We start from the raw sequence: 15,158 nt of genomic DNA, 5'->3' as shown, positions 1-15,158 counted from the left end.
AAAAGTATTGTACAATATTTGCCTCTGAGATGTATAGTGGAGTAAACTTTAACTCTCCACCAGTCGAGGGTCACAGGGTCAGTCCGGGATCATGCTGAGGTCATTCATACATGTATTCACTTTACTCAACTTATTTTTTTTAAATATAATATGGGCCAGGGATTCTCAACCTGAACCAGTGGTCCATGGACCACTAGTCCTTGAGGGAGTTCCAGGTGGTCCCCATGCAGCTAAGAAATGATGGAGACTTGGTAACCAAATGGACCCTCTTTAACTCTGAAAGAGTTAAATTATTGTTAAACATCTGCATTACTTATTCACAAGAAGTCTACACAATTTGAGAATGTCAAAGAATTGTTATTTTGATCTACGTTTGCCTGTTATCTCTCCTATACTATATACCAACATCAATAAGCCTATACAGTATTGAATTGTGGACAAATCTTATCCAAATATAACAAAATATTATAAGTTTTGGGTCTGAGAGGATGAATCTCATCAAATGGTGGTCCGTGGCTCAAATGCCGTCAGTTATTGTGGTGACTCAGTGGAGAGTCTCCAGCTTTGAACCAGACAGTACACACACACACGCACGCACGCACGGCTAGCAGCAGGTGTATTCGGGGACATCACGTCTGCCAGTCAGGGTGACGTTGACAGTAGGCCCCGCCTCCTCCAGAACTTATCCAACACATGAAGTGGTAGCGACACGTACTGAGCACACAACACACACACGGACGCACACAGTACACTTGAGTCTGGACTTACAATTAAACACACTAACTAAGCTATCTTTCTTTAAAGCAGTGGATTATTTCACCACCACACCAGCACGTCAAACCAAACGTTAGAGGATTTTACATAATTACCATCATGTTTTTCCTAACGGGTTTGTGAAATAACATATTTTCTTTTCACGTTATAATATTTCCATTTGGAGCAGAGCGGAGCGGAGCAGAGGGCCACTCACCTCTTACCGGACCCGAGAAAACATTTTAACCTACTTTTTCCACTTTCTAATCGGATTAATATCTTAAAGAATCATCAACTCAACCCCTCTACCGGATTCCGGGGGATCTTTTCACTTTGATATCATCTTTAGGCTAAATATTTTTTTAAATCCATTATTTGTGGGTGTATTTTTAATTCTTTCTTCCCACAATGAGCGCAGCCGTGGCCACTGGGGGGAGAGACGGCTGCTTTCTGTCCGCCCTGCAGCCCTCCAACTCGGCATGCACCGCCTACATGGTGCCGTCGGACCTCCAGATAGCGGTCCCGTCGTCAGCGGCTGCGGGCGTCCAGGACCCCTCGGCCCGGGCCAGGAGGGTCCAGGAGCAGGTCCGCATGAGACTGGCCGAGAAGAAGTCGTCCTCGATGCCCAGGCTCAACGGCTCTGTGTGCGGATCAGCAACAGGTGAGAGAATAGAGAAGAGAACCGTATGGTGGTGGACTTGTGGTGAGACAGCACTGTGTCACGATTCATTTATCAGCCTGGTTTCTCAAAGTGAGTGCCGTGACACTGGCACCCTACTCTAGGGTGATTCGGAAGGATACTTTCATAATAGCCTATTTATGTAGGCTATTTTCACACTGGTTTAGATGAATGTGCCTGTCTGTCATGATTTCAGCTTTCAGTACAGTTTGTTGATTGTGTGTATCAGCACAGCTGTAGTTCTCAAACGTTTTCATGTCAAATTGATGCATTTTGAAAGGTTTTGTGCAGGGACCCCTCAGAAGAGAGAAAAATTGGCTATTCCAAACATTTTCGATATCTTTCAAACTATGTGAGCTTGTACATCACAGTTACTTTTTGCCAGCATATAATGTGGTTAACATTATTGTGATTAACTATTTTGGCTGGGGACCCCCTGGAACCTCCCCATGGACCACTGGGGGTCCCTGGACCCCACTTTGAGAACCAATGGTGTAGTAGTAGATTGACCGTAGTACAGGCTGCTTTGGCGTCTTATGTAGAGGTTAAAATCACACCCGTGTGAAGAGAGTGGTGCAACTCCATGTGGGGGTCCCCAAGGGTCCCCGGAAGTTCCAGACCCACATGACCACGCCCAGCGTGCCGGCCCGGTTCCGGCAAGACGCCCCACGTCCGAAACGGTTGAGAAATGACAGAGTTGCCGTGTGGGGGTCCCCAGGGGGGTCAGTGACACAGGTTGCAGTGACACATGGTGGTGAAAACCAACCAAATGCTATTTTCGTGCTCGGACCCAGCCAGGGACCCAGGGACACTATAGCTGTCTAATAGGACAGGAGTGGTTGCACCACTCAAAATTGGCATTTAGATAATATTAATTGGACAGATGCTAGGTTCATTTGTTGACCTGTTTTAGTCGGTTAATTGTTTACCTGATCCTATAGGCCCTATAGGCACTACAGACTACACTGTCTATATGTGATCCTATGCACTAAACCTATATGTGATCCTATGCACTACACTGTCTATGTGTGATCCTATCCTAGGCACTAAACTTATATGTGATCCTAGGCACTACACTGTCTATGTGATCCTATAGGCACTACACTGTATGTGATCCTAGGCACTAAACTTATATGTGATCCTAGGCACTACACTGTCTATGTGATCCTATAGGCACTACACTGTATGTGATCCTAGGCACTAAACTTATATGTGATCCTAGGCACTAAACTCTCTGCATTCTATTGCATCTGTTTACATTGATTATTGTAAGTCACTGGATATACAGTAAAGAGCGTCTGATAAATTACTAACTTGCACATTGAATATTGATCATGTCGCCGTTATCTTAACATGACAGCGTGGCCTGCATGTATTTTTATTACTTCATCATTTTGCTGGTTCTCCATCTAGTTCAGAGTTTCTTAAACTATGGTTCGAGAGCCCCAGTGGGGTCGTGCAAAATTGAGGGTGTGGCTGCACATTGACAACTGTAGTGTGTAAATGTTAAAAAGTTGTGTAAAGTGTAAAAGAGCGGGTCAAGGGCCAATAGGAGACTCAATAATGTGATGAGCGGGTCAAGGGCCAATAGGACTCAATAATATGATGAGCGGGTCAAGGGCCAATAGGAGACTCAATAATGTGATGAGCGGGTCAAGGGCCAATAGGAGACTCAGTAATGTCATGAGTGGGTCAAGGGCCAATAGGAGACTCAGTAATGTCATGAGCGGGTCAAGGGCCAATAGGAGACTCAGTAATGTCATGAGCGGGTCATGGGATGTTATGAGTACCTCACGATACGATATCTGTGGCGATATGAGGCCCTCGATAATGATCATAATCACCATATTCGATATATTGAATATACATGATATCTGTAACTTAAAATGAAGAAATAACCATAAAAGGCAAAAATCTGGAATTATCTATTTATTCCAAAATCTTACAAGATTTTTTTGTGTCACAAACTGGCCAATAAGGCTACATGAATCTTGCCTCCGCCAAACTGCGAAACACTGACTGCAACTTTGCAACTTGTCCACAACAATGGGTATAGCCTACTACTACTAGACGTACTAACTAATCAATATCACTCAATATATCGTCCCACCCCTAGTAACCACACGGTCGTGTCAAGCAGCTTAAGTCCCATCCACTCCCATTATGAGGGGAAAACCGGAAACGCTTTGCCCGCGCTATAAGTCGAAGCCGCGCACTAGTGTGAAATGCATCAACCAGCTGGGCTGACGCCTCTTGACGTGACTGTAGTAACCCCCTGTGAGGCCAGTGCAGCAGCCAGCCAATCAGGGCTGGCCATGTAGGCAGACAGGGCGGGGCTGCTACTGCTGGTCATTTGCAAGTTGGTGTTTGCTGCTTTGTTTATGCTTGTTGTCATTTGTTTAGCCCCACGCACACATGCACGCGCGCGCACACACACACACACACACACACACACACACACACACACACACACACACACACACACACACACACACACACACACACACACACACACACACACACAGAAGCTGGTTAGATGACTCATTTTGGGCCGCTTAGGGTTTGAAAGAACAGGAAGATTGAGATCGGATCTGGAGACAGATAAAACAGGTCATTATTTGTACCGTTTCACATTGTTGTCGGCAAGTTATGGAGCCGAGTGGTTCTCAAAGTGGGGTCCTCTCCTTGAGAGGGTTTCAGGGGGTCCCCAGCTATAGGTCTGTGTAACTGAAGTGACAAAGAAACTGCATGCCCATAACTCTGACATCCCTGTTAGTCCGACATAAATTAGCCGTCGGACTATACGTTTCTCAATTTGTCAGAAACGTCAGTACATAACGTTTGGCTTGGGAGACAGGGGTGTGACACGGCACCAGGCTAATAACAGGGAAGATCTGAGAGACAACAGGAGTAGTGCTGGGAAGTGGGAATACATTATGTTGTGTTGATATCGTTCGTGATGTGACACTAAATACACTAATAGTCATCCATGCAATATCCTCACTATATCCATGTGGAATGAAGGTATTTGGTAAAGAAAACATATTGTGATATGGTATTTGATTGAGTCCATATGACCCAGCCCTAGCTACCACATGTGATTTGAATTGTTTTGGGGTGTTGGTTGTAAAGTGTGTGTGTGTGTGTGTGTGTGTGTGTGTGTGTGTGTGTGTGTGTGTGTGTGTGTGTGTGTGTGTGTGTGTGTGTGTGTGTGTGTGTGTGTGTGTGTGTGTGTGTGTGTGTGTGTGTGTGTGTGTGTGTGTGTGTGTGTGTGTGTGTGTGTGTCGATAACTCAAACATTATGGCCCACATGTGTCTCTGTGATGCAGACCACCTGCTACAGTTACAGTATGGTGTTCATTTAACTCTGACAGTGTAAACATGGATCCATAAGGGTCCATTTTTACACCGTCAGTGTGTTAACCCATTAAGACCTGAGGTTGATTCTACAAATGTTTTCTAGATCAGTGTTCTGTAAAGGTTATGTCAGTGGTGGTCAAACATTTTCATGTCAAGGACCCCCAAAATGCTTATGTGACTTTTGGTTGCTACCTTTTACGTTTTTTCGTAAACCTAGTTGCTCGTTTCTCTTGCAAAATCTGGCAACAGTGGTCAGATGTTTTGAGTTCAAGGTCGTCCTACAGTGGCCTATCAGTAGGCTGTGCATCATTGGCTGGTGATCACATGATGCGTGCCGTGGGTACATTCCTGACCCAATTAGCTCTGGACAGGGTCTTATCAGAGAGCAGGATGCTGGCCGTGGTCTATTTTAGACCACTGTGGGTGTCATAGTCTGGTCTGGGTCTGCTCAATGTAGGGTGTGTTGAGGCTACAGACCCAAGGTCAATGTAAGGTTCATGTCAGGCTACAGACCCCAGGTCAATGTAAGGTTCATGTCAGGCTACAGACCCCAGGTCAATGTAAGGTTCATGTCCGGCTACAACAGACCCCAGGTCAATGTAAAGCCCAGACCACACCTGTCGCAAGTCCTTGCAACAAAACCGTTTTAGGGTCAACCACACCAATGCATTGGTTGCAACTCCTTGCAACGGTTTTGTAGCAAGGAGTTGCAACTGGTGTGGTTTGGCTTAAGGTTTATGTCAGGCTACAGACCCCAGGTCAATACAAGGTTTAGTATAGATAAAATAGCCTAACCCAAAATTGTTTTGAAAGTGAAATTAAGCATTTCTTTAAGGGGTTCCAAACAGACCCTTACAGGTCTGTAACCCTGAGAGTGTACACATGGAAACAAATGGACCCATGCAGGTCTGTGACTCTGAGAGTGTACAAATGGACCCCTTACAGGTCTGCGACTCTTAGATTGTACAAACAGGGTCTATTTGGTTCAATCTATTTGTACAATCTCAGAGCTATAGTGGTCATTGAAATTAGAAAGTTAGAGAACCACTGGAATTGTAATTGTATAGCAGAAGTCCACAAACCAGCTCTGACTAGTGTGATAAAACTCTTCTCTTCTCTTCTCTTCTCTTCTCTTCTCTTCTCTTCTCTTCTCTTCTCTTCTCTTCTCTTCTCTTCTCTTCTCTTCTCTTCTCTTCTCTTCTCTTCTCTTCTCTTCTCTTCTTCTAATCTCATCTCTTCTCTCCTCTCTCCTCTACTCTCCGGCCATAGAGGAATGTGAAGCTCTCTCACTAAAACATGGAACCATAAATCACTGACATGCTTCTAGTTTTGCAATCAGAAGCTCAGTAGAGAGAGAGAGAGAGAGAGAGAGAGAGAGAGAGAAAGAGAGTCCTGCTAATTATAGTCATAAAATGTAATTGAGGAATGAGTTTGATTGGAAACACATTTGTGCATCATATAATAAACATTTATCTGGTCTCTCTCTCTCTCTGTTTCTCATGGCATGAATGTGGCCACAGTTGTGAAGTAGCTAAAGAAATAAGTTCTGCTGTAAGGTTGTAGCTGTTATTTACCTTCTAAGCCATTATTGTATTGATTGATTTTTCAATTAATTTAATAATTAAGACGCACATTTTTGTTAGATTTGTTTTTACTTTTCTTTCTTTATTATAACAATTAATCCTTCATAACAAATAAATGGACATAATCAGATTAGTCAGATTAAGCCGTTTTTGTGCACAAATAGAAGATCTACAAGCAGACTGTACTTTCTCGTTGAACTTGTTGATCTGCTCTTTTTTAAACTGTTATTTTACTGAATATCAATTATTTTTAAATTACATTTAGATTTATTCTTGCAAGTCCGTCATGGACTCATGCCAGTGGATGGTATAGGATACATTGATACAAATTGAACGGCATAACTTCTGATGTGAGATTATTTTAGGCTATTCATTCATTCATAGGTTTATTTGGACGGGATAGCACATATTAATTAACACTACACATACAATGCAATGTAAATATGCTAGTTTCCATCCGAGAGAGAGAGTCAGAAAGAAAACAGTCAAAAGACCAAGTAATATGCCCAAAAATACAAGCGACAAAATACAAGACAAAATGCAAGACACTAATAAAACCCACACTCTGGCCATGCAGGGGTGATGGCAACGATGTAGGCCCGCTGCCCAGCTGTCTGGGCATGGTGGTGTCGGCAGGTGGCTCCACTCTGAGGCGGTGGGTGATGTAGGCCCGCTGCCCAGCTGTCTGGGCATGGTGGTGTCGGCAGGTGGCTCCACTCTGAGGCGGTGGGTGATGTAGGCCCGCTGCCCAGCTGTCTGGGCATGGTGGTGTCGGCAGGTGGCTCCACTCTGAGGCGGTGGGTGATGTAGGCCCGCTGCCCAGCTGTCTGGGCATGGTGGTGTCGGCAGGTGGCTCCACTCTGAGGCGGTGGGTGATGTAGGCCCGCTGCCCAGCTGTCTGGGCATGGTGGTGTCGGCAGGTGGCTCCACTCTGAGGCGGTGGGTGATGTAGGCCCACTGTCCATCTCTTCTTTACCTCATTTCATTTCATTTCAACCTTTAATTAGTTCTCGGAGAACACACTGAGGTCTGGGACCCTCTTTTTCAGTGGTGCCGAGATTACCTCTCCACTGGGCCGCTTCATGCTGTGTGTTCCTTCAGCCGGTTAGCTCAGCCCACCTCTCTTGGGGGGGACTGCCCATAAGTCAGACAGCAGGGAACCCCCACTACATATCCTATGTATAGCGACATATCGAAACAAACTTATTTTGCTACCGAGAGGCTAAATCGTGGAAACGTTTGCAAGCCAGACGCGCTGCTTGTCAAGAAATCACCATTACAGGATACTCCATTTTGAGAATTTCAGACTACTAGAACTAGAAGGCTTTCTTACCTTTATTTGTAGTTGTTACGTTACTTTGTGCAAAAGCGCATTATTGGCTATTTCCCCTACCATAAGCCCTCAATGAATGAATTGCATTGAATTGAATGGGGCATTGGGTTGTTGTGCTAATTCGAATATTTCCATCGCTCACATTTATTTTTGTATACATATATCGTCTCTTCATAATGTAAATAATATCCCAAGCGGCACACTTTACTATTTATTTTGAGGGAAATAAGCGAATTAGCATGAAAACCCCCATTGAGGGCTCATACTGCATTATAGGGGAATAGCCAATAATGCACTTTTGCACAAAATAACACCTGGACCTCTTTGGTGGGGACGTAACAACTACAAATAAAGGTAAGAAAGCCTTCTAGTCCGAAATTATCCTTTAAAGTAAAACATTTATCATATAGTTTAATCTCATAACAAAGTGAATCATAGCATTGCGTCTGCGTGCAGTCACCAACGTTGGACTGTGTGTTGTTTTTTATTAATATGATGGATTCAAGTTTATGTGTAGTTTTGAGAGCCCCTCCCATGCACAGCGTTGTGTGTTTGTGTGTACCATAGTGAAGATTTGATTGGTGTATAATGATAAGAGCGCCCCTCACTTCACACAGGAGTGACATTTTGTGTGTTAACATTTAACCACTTTAGTTTAAACCCTCAAAACGTGACAGTTGGCTCTGTACTTGGCCTGCTCTTTTTCACATCTAAACCTCTTTGCTGAAAATATCCGATCTACAAGTTCACAACACTGAACGCTGCTATGCATTGTGAACTTGAACTTATTCTCGAATAATGTCTTCCTCGGAATAGGGATGCAAGGGTTCTAGTGTTTTTTGTGTGTGTTTTCTCTTGTAAAGTTGCTATCATACAGAGATTTGCCAGCGCCCCTGTAGTAAGTCTGAGGACCCCCTAGTGTCCCCGGACGTCTTATTGATGACCTGCTGTAATGAGTTTTCTTGTCCTATCGTGACTCGGGATGTTATGATGATTATAGGTTGTTGTTGGACCGGCCCCAGATATTAAAACGCCCAAAACCCTCATCTGTCTTCAATCATCCTAACTTTATGTAACTTGTGCAAAAAAAGGGTAAAGAAAGAAACATTGGGAAGGCATGGCCCTCAGTTACGCAATACCTGTTGTACCCGTTATCACAGACAGACAGACAGACAGACAGACAGTATGGGGGTGGCAGTAGAGTGGCCGGTAGAGCCAGAGTTAATGTCAAAGTGTCCTTGAGAAAGACTCTGAACCCTTAACACTAGCATGTCTGAGAGGTCATTTTGACCGTTTCTTTAATGGATGATGTAGTGTCATCACCCAATGACACCACATTGTTGTCATAGTCAGCCATTTTAAAGTGAATTGTCAAATACACATTATAAATGTAGCAACGTTTCGCAATGAGTGCTAGTCTGTAGGTCACGTCCCACTGAAGAGGAGTGTCTCCTATATACTGGTTTTGTCCTCCGTCCTGGGATTCTTCTGTAAGGACTTTCTGCTTTCTGTGTCGACAAAGCCTGCTCAAGAGGACACCAGTTATCCTACAGAGCAACGTATTGACCGGTCCAGTTGGATCCTACGTCAGTGATGTGAAGAATGCCCTACTGGGCGGAGCATCTGGAAGGAAGAAGGAAGTACCGTCACGTTGCGGTGACGGTCGGTCAGAGGATCTTCTCGTTTGGAGGGATCAGTCACAGGAACCACGCAAGTCAGGTCGGCGTGTACATCTTCAACACAGTGTCCCTGAACTGGATGAAGTTGCCCCCGGTGAAGTCGCTGAACAGAGAAGCACCTCCCGTAGTGTTTCCCTCCTTTCGCTCACAGCACACAGCCGTGCTAATAGAAAATACCATCTACATCTGGGGAGGCTTTTCCTTACCGCAGCCCACTTTATGCAAAGTGCTTTTTGCATTTGACGTCAACACCCACAGATGGTCCAAGCCCCCGGTGTATGGAACCATTCCGCCGCCGAGGGGTGGCCACTCAGCCTGTCTCTTGCGGAAGGACATGTATATCTATGGAGGATTACTACTGTGGAAAATCAAGTTCTTTAATGACATACACAAGTTGAACACCACCACTATGGTATGGTCTTCAATTAACACCAGAGGCATTCCTCCACCTGCTTCATCATGTCACTCTGCCACAATCATAGGGACAAATATGTTTGTATTTGGGGGAATAGGAAAAGACATACCAAAGTGCTCCAACAACATCAGAGTGTTTGACACAGAGACCGACTCCTGGCAGAGAACACCTCCTGCACAGCATCCTCCAGAAAGACGCTGGGGTCATGCAGCCTTTTCCTACAATGGAGAGCTGTACATATTTGGTGGCATGAAAGGTTGGGAGGCCTTCACTGATCTGTGTAAATTCAGTCCAGAGACCTTCTCCTGGGAGAAGGTCGCGTCTGAGGGGATAGGCCCGTGGAGGATGTTTAGGATGTGCTGTTGCGTGATGCAAGATCGTGTCATCCTCTTTGGAGGAAACTCCCGATTCAATCTATGGGATAACCTGTTCATCTTAGACTTAAAGACCCCAAGTGACTCCGACGACGACTCACAGGAATCGTTAAGGAATTGGACTGTTAACAGGGAATCACTAAGGATATAATTTTATAATTTTCTATAAGACATTGGGAATGCAGGCTTGGCTTGAGTGTGCCGCATGTTGAAATACAGAGCAAGAATATGAGGGGAACCTTTGGTCAGAGATGGTTGAGACATACACAATGCATTTTTTTTTACTATCTCCCCAAATCCTCCCTCAGGACAGATTGGACCCTTTCACGGTTGTTATCAGGTGGGGACTTTCCTCGACCATGGGTCGTCCCCAGTGTCTTCACCCTCCGACGGGATCTTCAGGGGAGTTCCCTCCTGAACTTGTACGAACTTCATTCAGTGTATCTTCTCAAGAGGTTCCATTTGTACAATGACCACTGCTCCTTCACTTGGAAAGGAGACAATTAAGGTGCTCTCTGGTTGGATGCCTCATGAACGCCTCTCTTTATCTTGGTGCATGTCCCACTGGGAGGAGACTCCCTGAGAACCAGATGGGGGATTATACATCCACAGTGGCCGTGGAACGCCTCGTGATTTGGCTAATGTTGCCTGGGAAAGGAAACTATTGGAATTTGTGCCCCTGCGGCCTCAGTCTGGATAAATGGTTGAAGATGGATGGGTTGATGGATGGATGGACTAGGTCCTGCTAATCACTCACAACTGCATAAACAGACGTGCCCCTCTCTACCTACATGAACTAATTAAGCCTCCACAAACTTCCACCCGCACCCTCAGTTCTGCGAACAGCTTCCTCCTGGAGATCCGCAGTACCAAGCTATATGCACCATGGGGGATCAGGATCCAGGTACTAAGCTATGCACCATGGGGGATCAGGATCCAGGTACTAAGCTATGCACCATGGGGGATCAGGATCCAGGTACTAAGCTATGCACCATGTGGGCTGGGCCTTAATTCTGCTCGGCAGCACTGCACCTCTGGAACAGCCTTCCTAGCGATTTAAGAGCACCGCAGACCCTGGACTCCTAACGGTCTTAACATGCTAAAACCCTTTTTAATTAGGAAGGCCTATTTGTGTTACGTTGTTGTGTAGCTAGTAGCTACATGCAGTGCTTGACATTTTTTTAAAGCTTTTAGTTGTTTGTTTTAAATTCTCTTTTCTAAAGCCTACATCGCCAAAGACATCTTTGGACGCCTGTTGCAGGTTTCTGAGCAGTGTAGCCACTCCTATGCACAGCTTTGTGTGTATGCCCATTTTAGCACGGAATGTGTTTGTAGCGCGGAATGTGATTATTTGATTGGCTGCTTTATGATGACGTTATCATCATACATCATCATGATGAAAGGCACCACTCACTTCACACAAGTGTGATTTTTAGTTTATACGTTAGGTGGCGTCCTTCTCCTGAGTTACCCTTGACTCTCTGTGAAATAGATCCAGGAGATCGCGGAGATCCAGGAGATCACATGATCAAGCTTTCCTTGACCGTTTGCTTCCTGTTTATTTCTCCAGGGAAATTGTATCACATGTAGAGAGTTGTGTACACATCGGCAAAAGCATTTTCACTTTGATTCGCTTTTATTGTCACTTATCACTGCTTGGAGCTATTATTATTATTATTACTTGCACAAGCAGAGCGCGCAAGTAATCATTTCGCTTGGTCTCTTCGAAGTGAAGCCAAGTTTTCTTCAACCGTAAGTCTGTGCCTGGTTTGCTGGGACTAGTTACAAGTTACAACATTACGTCATATACACACCATGTACTCTGGTCACGATGACGTAATGTTGTAACTGGTCCCAGCAAACCAGGCACAGACTTACGGTTGAAAAAAACTTGGCTTCACTTTTTGGAACCAAGTAACCACAGTATACTGCTAATCAAATTACAACTACATACTCTGTATGTAGTTGTAATGTGATTTGTAATTTGTAAATCTGTGCCTGGTCTGCTGGGACCAGACTACACAGATGACCATATCTCTTACGTCATCACTGAGAGCTAGTCATACATATACACACCATGTACTCTGGTCCCAGTTCTCAACGATGACGTAATGTTGTAACTGGTCCCAGCAAACCAGGCACAGACTTACGGTTGAAAAAAACTTGGCTTCACTTTTTGGAACCAAGTAACCACGGTATACTGCTAATTAAATTACAACTACATACTCTGTATGTAGTTGTAATGTGATTTGTAATTTGTAAATCTGTGCCTGGTCTGCTGGGACCAGACTACACAGATGACCATATCTCTTACGTCATCACTGAGAGCTAGTCATACATATACACACCGTGTACTCTGGTCCCAGCTCTCAACGATGACGTAATGTGGTATCTGGTGGGACCAGATTACACAGATGACCATTTCTCTTACGTCATCACTGAGATACAAATCCAACTACAGATTTCGGAAGTATTTTAGATCATGTATATTTCAACAAATTTGAAAGTATTATTACAGAAATTGAAGTTAGAGACACATATTACTCTGATCATGATTTCTATGATCACTATAGTACAAAATGAAATACATTTAAAACAATTGACAATTTACAATAAGTAATAAAATAATTATACTGTATAATATATTTTAGTTTATATACCAGTTTATATACCTTTTTTTTCATCACATATCAATGATTCATTTTTCTGTAAAAAAGTAGTTAGGTAGCAAATAGTTACACGTAATGATTATACATTTCAAACGTTCCTTCACAGAGATACTGAGATGTGATAGTTTCCAGCGGTCGAAAGTACTTGCGCGCTCTGCTTGCGCACTAGTAGGCCATTTATGGCCTACTAGTGTGCAACAAGCAAGTATGCACTCGGCAGAGTGCAGTTCTAGTTATTATTATTATTACTTGCGCAAGCAGAGCGCGCAAGTAATCATTTCGCTTGGTCTCTTCGAAGTGAAGCCAAGTTTTCTTCAACCGTAAGTCTGTGCCTGGTTTGCTGGGACCAGTTACAACATTACGTCATCCTTGAGAGAGTACATGGTGTGTATATGACGTAATGTTACAAGTTACAAGTTACAAGTTACAAAACATTACGTCATATACACACCATGTACTCTCTCAAGGATGACGTAATGTTGTAACTGGTCCCAGCAAACCAGGCACAGACTTACGGTTGAAAAAAACTTGGCTTCACTTTTTGGAACCAAGTAACCACAGTATACTGCTAATCAAATTACAACTACATACTCTGTATGTAGTTGTAATGTGATTTGTAATTTGTAAATCTGTGCCTGGTCTGCTGGGACCAGACTACACAGATGACCATATCTCTTACGTCATCACTGAGAGCTAGTCATACATATACACACCATGTACTCTGGTCCCAGTTCTCAACGATGACGTAATGTTGTAACTGGTCCCAGCAAACCAGGCACAGACTTATGGTTGAAAAAAACTTGGCTTCACTTTTTGGAACCAAGTAACCACGGTATACTGCTAATCAAATTACAACTACATACTCTGTATGTATAAACTGAATTAAACACATTTCTCAAGAAAATGGTAAAGTATCTATCATCTCCGACTTCCACAATTATGATAATAGGAGATTTCAATGAAGACCATTATACTGAAAAAGAAATAAATATAAAGACCTTCATGTCAAGATTAGGCTTTAAACAATTAAATACAAATCCAACTACAGATTTCGGAAGTATTTTAGATCATGTATATTTCAACAAATTTGAAAGTATTATTACAGAAATTGAAGTTAGAGACACATATTACTCTGATCATGATTTAGTATTAATATCACTATAGTACAAAATGAAATACATTTAAAACAATTGACAATTTACAATAAGTAATAAAATAATTATACTGTATAATATATTTTAATTCAGTTTATATACCTTTTTTTTCATCACATATAAATGATTCATTTTTCTGTAAAAAAGTAGTTAGGTAGCAAATAGTTACACGTAATGATTATACATTTCAAACGTTCCTTCACAGAGATACTGAGATGTGATACTTTCCAGCGGTCGAAAGTACTTGCGCGCTCTGCTTGCGCACTAGTAGGCCATTTATGGCCTACTAGTGTGCAACAAGCAAGTATGCACTCGGCAGAGTGCAGTTCTAGTTATTATATATTTTCTTAGGACTCCAATCCGCACTGTAAAATCACAGTGTACAAGCGGAACCAAAATGCACCCTTACAGGTCCACTTTGTTCCGTTTGTGCACCCCTCGTGGTCCCTGGACCCTATATTGAAAAACACTGTGGTAGCCTATATCTGTCCTTGTAACTATTCCTCTGAGCCACGTGTGTGTGTGTGTGTGTGTGTGTGTGCGTGTGCGTGTGTCCTCGCTCTCGGACAGACCAGATAAGACTCTCCCATTACAGACTCTGCCACTCGGTCACCATGGTTAGATCATGGTATTAGCATACACTAGCATACATTATGCAACGTTTGCCATGGTTACACAGCTCACACACTAGCTGCTGCAAGAGCTGCACCGTGCATCGGAAATAGCAGATCTACAAGCTCACACTGCAATGTGGTGTGAGCTTGTAGATCTGTTTTCCATCATCTGTTTTCATTTTACCATAATGGTTCTCACGATGTCCATTTATTTAAATTTACTTTATTTATTTTGACGGGACACCGCATATTAATTAACAATATTTAATGTAAATATACCAGATTTAACAAATATGTTAATGCATTGCATTGTGATTGTGAGCTTGTAGATCGGGTATTTTCAAATGGCTGAAATGTATATAGGGCTGAAGTGGTTACTGTATGCAGAGTACCGGTAACTAAAGTTTTATAATAATTGTAGTGGAGTAAAAGTACAATGTTTGCCTCTGAGATGTATAGTGGAAATACTAATATAATAAGTAAGACCGTCTCAAAATTGTACAGTACTTGAGTAAATGTACTTTCCAGAACTGACAATAAATTAC

General features: G+C 43.2%; 1 protein-coding gene across 1 annotated transcript in view; it reads left to right on the top strand.

The window, feature by feature from the left end:
* Positions 1-730: 730 nt before the first annotated feature.
* Positions 731-15,158, top strand: part of pkp3b (plakophilin 3b) — a 50,768-nt gene continuing 36,340 nt past the window's right edge. The window contains exon 1 of the mRNA XM_080760257.1: positions 731-1,414. Coding sequence (XP_080616383.1) covers positions 1,162-1,414 — 253 coding nt within the window. The 5' untranslated portion in view covers positions 731-1,161. The remainder of the gene's footprint in view (positions 1,415-15,158) is intronic.

This window comes from Protomyctophum bolini, assembly GCF_963924005.1.
Source record: "Protomyctophum bolini genome assembly, chromosome: 1".
NCBI classification, from domain to species: Eukaryota; Metazoa; Chordata; class Actinopteri; order Myctophiformes; family Myctophidae; genus Protomyctophum; species Protomyctophum bolini.
This window is presented reverse-complemented; position numbering and strand designations above follow the sequence as displayed.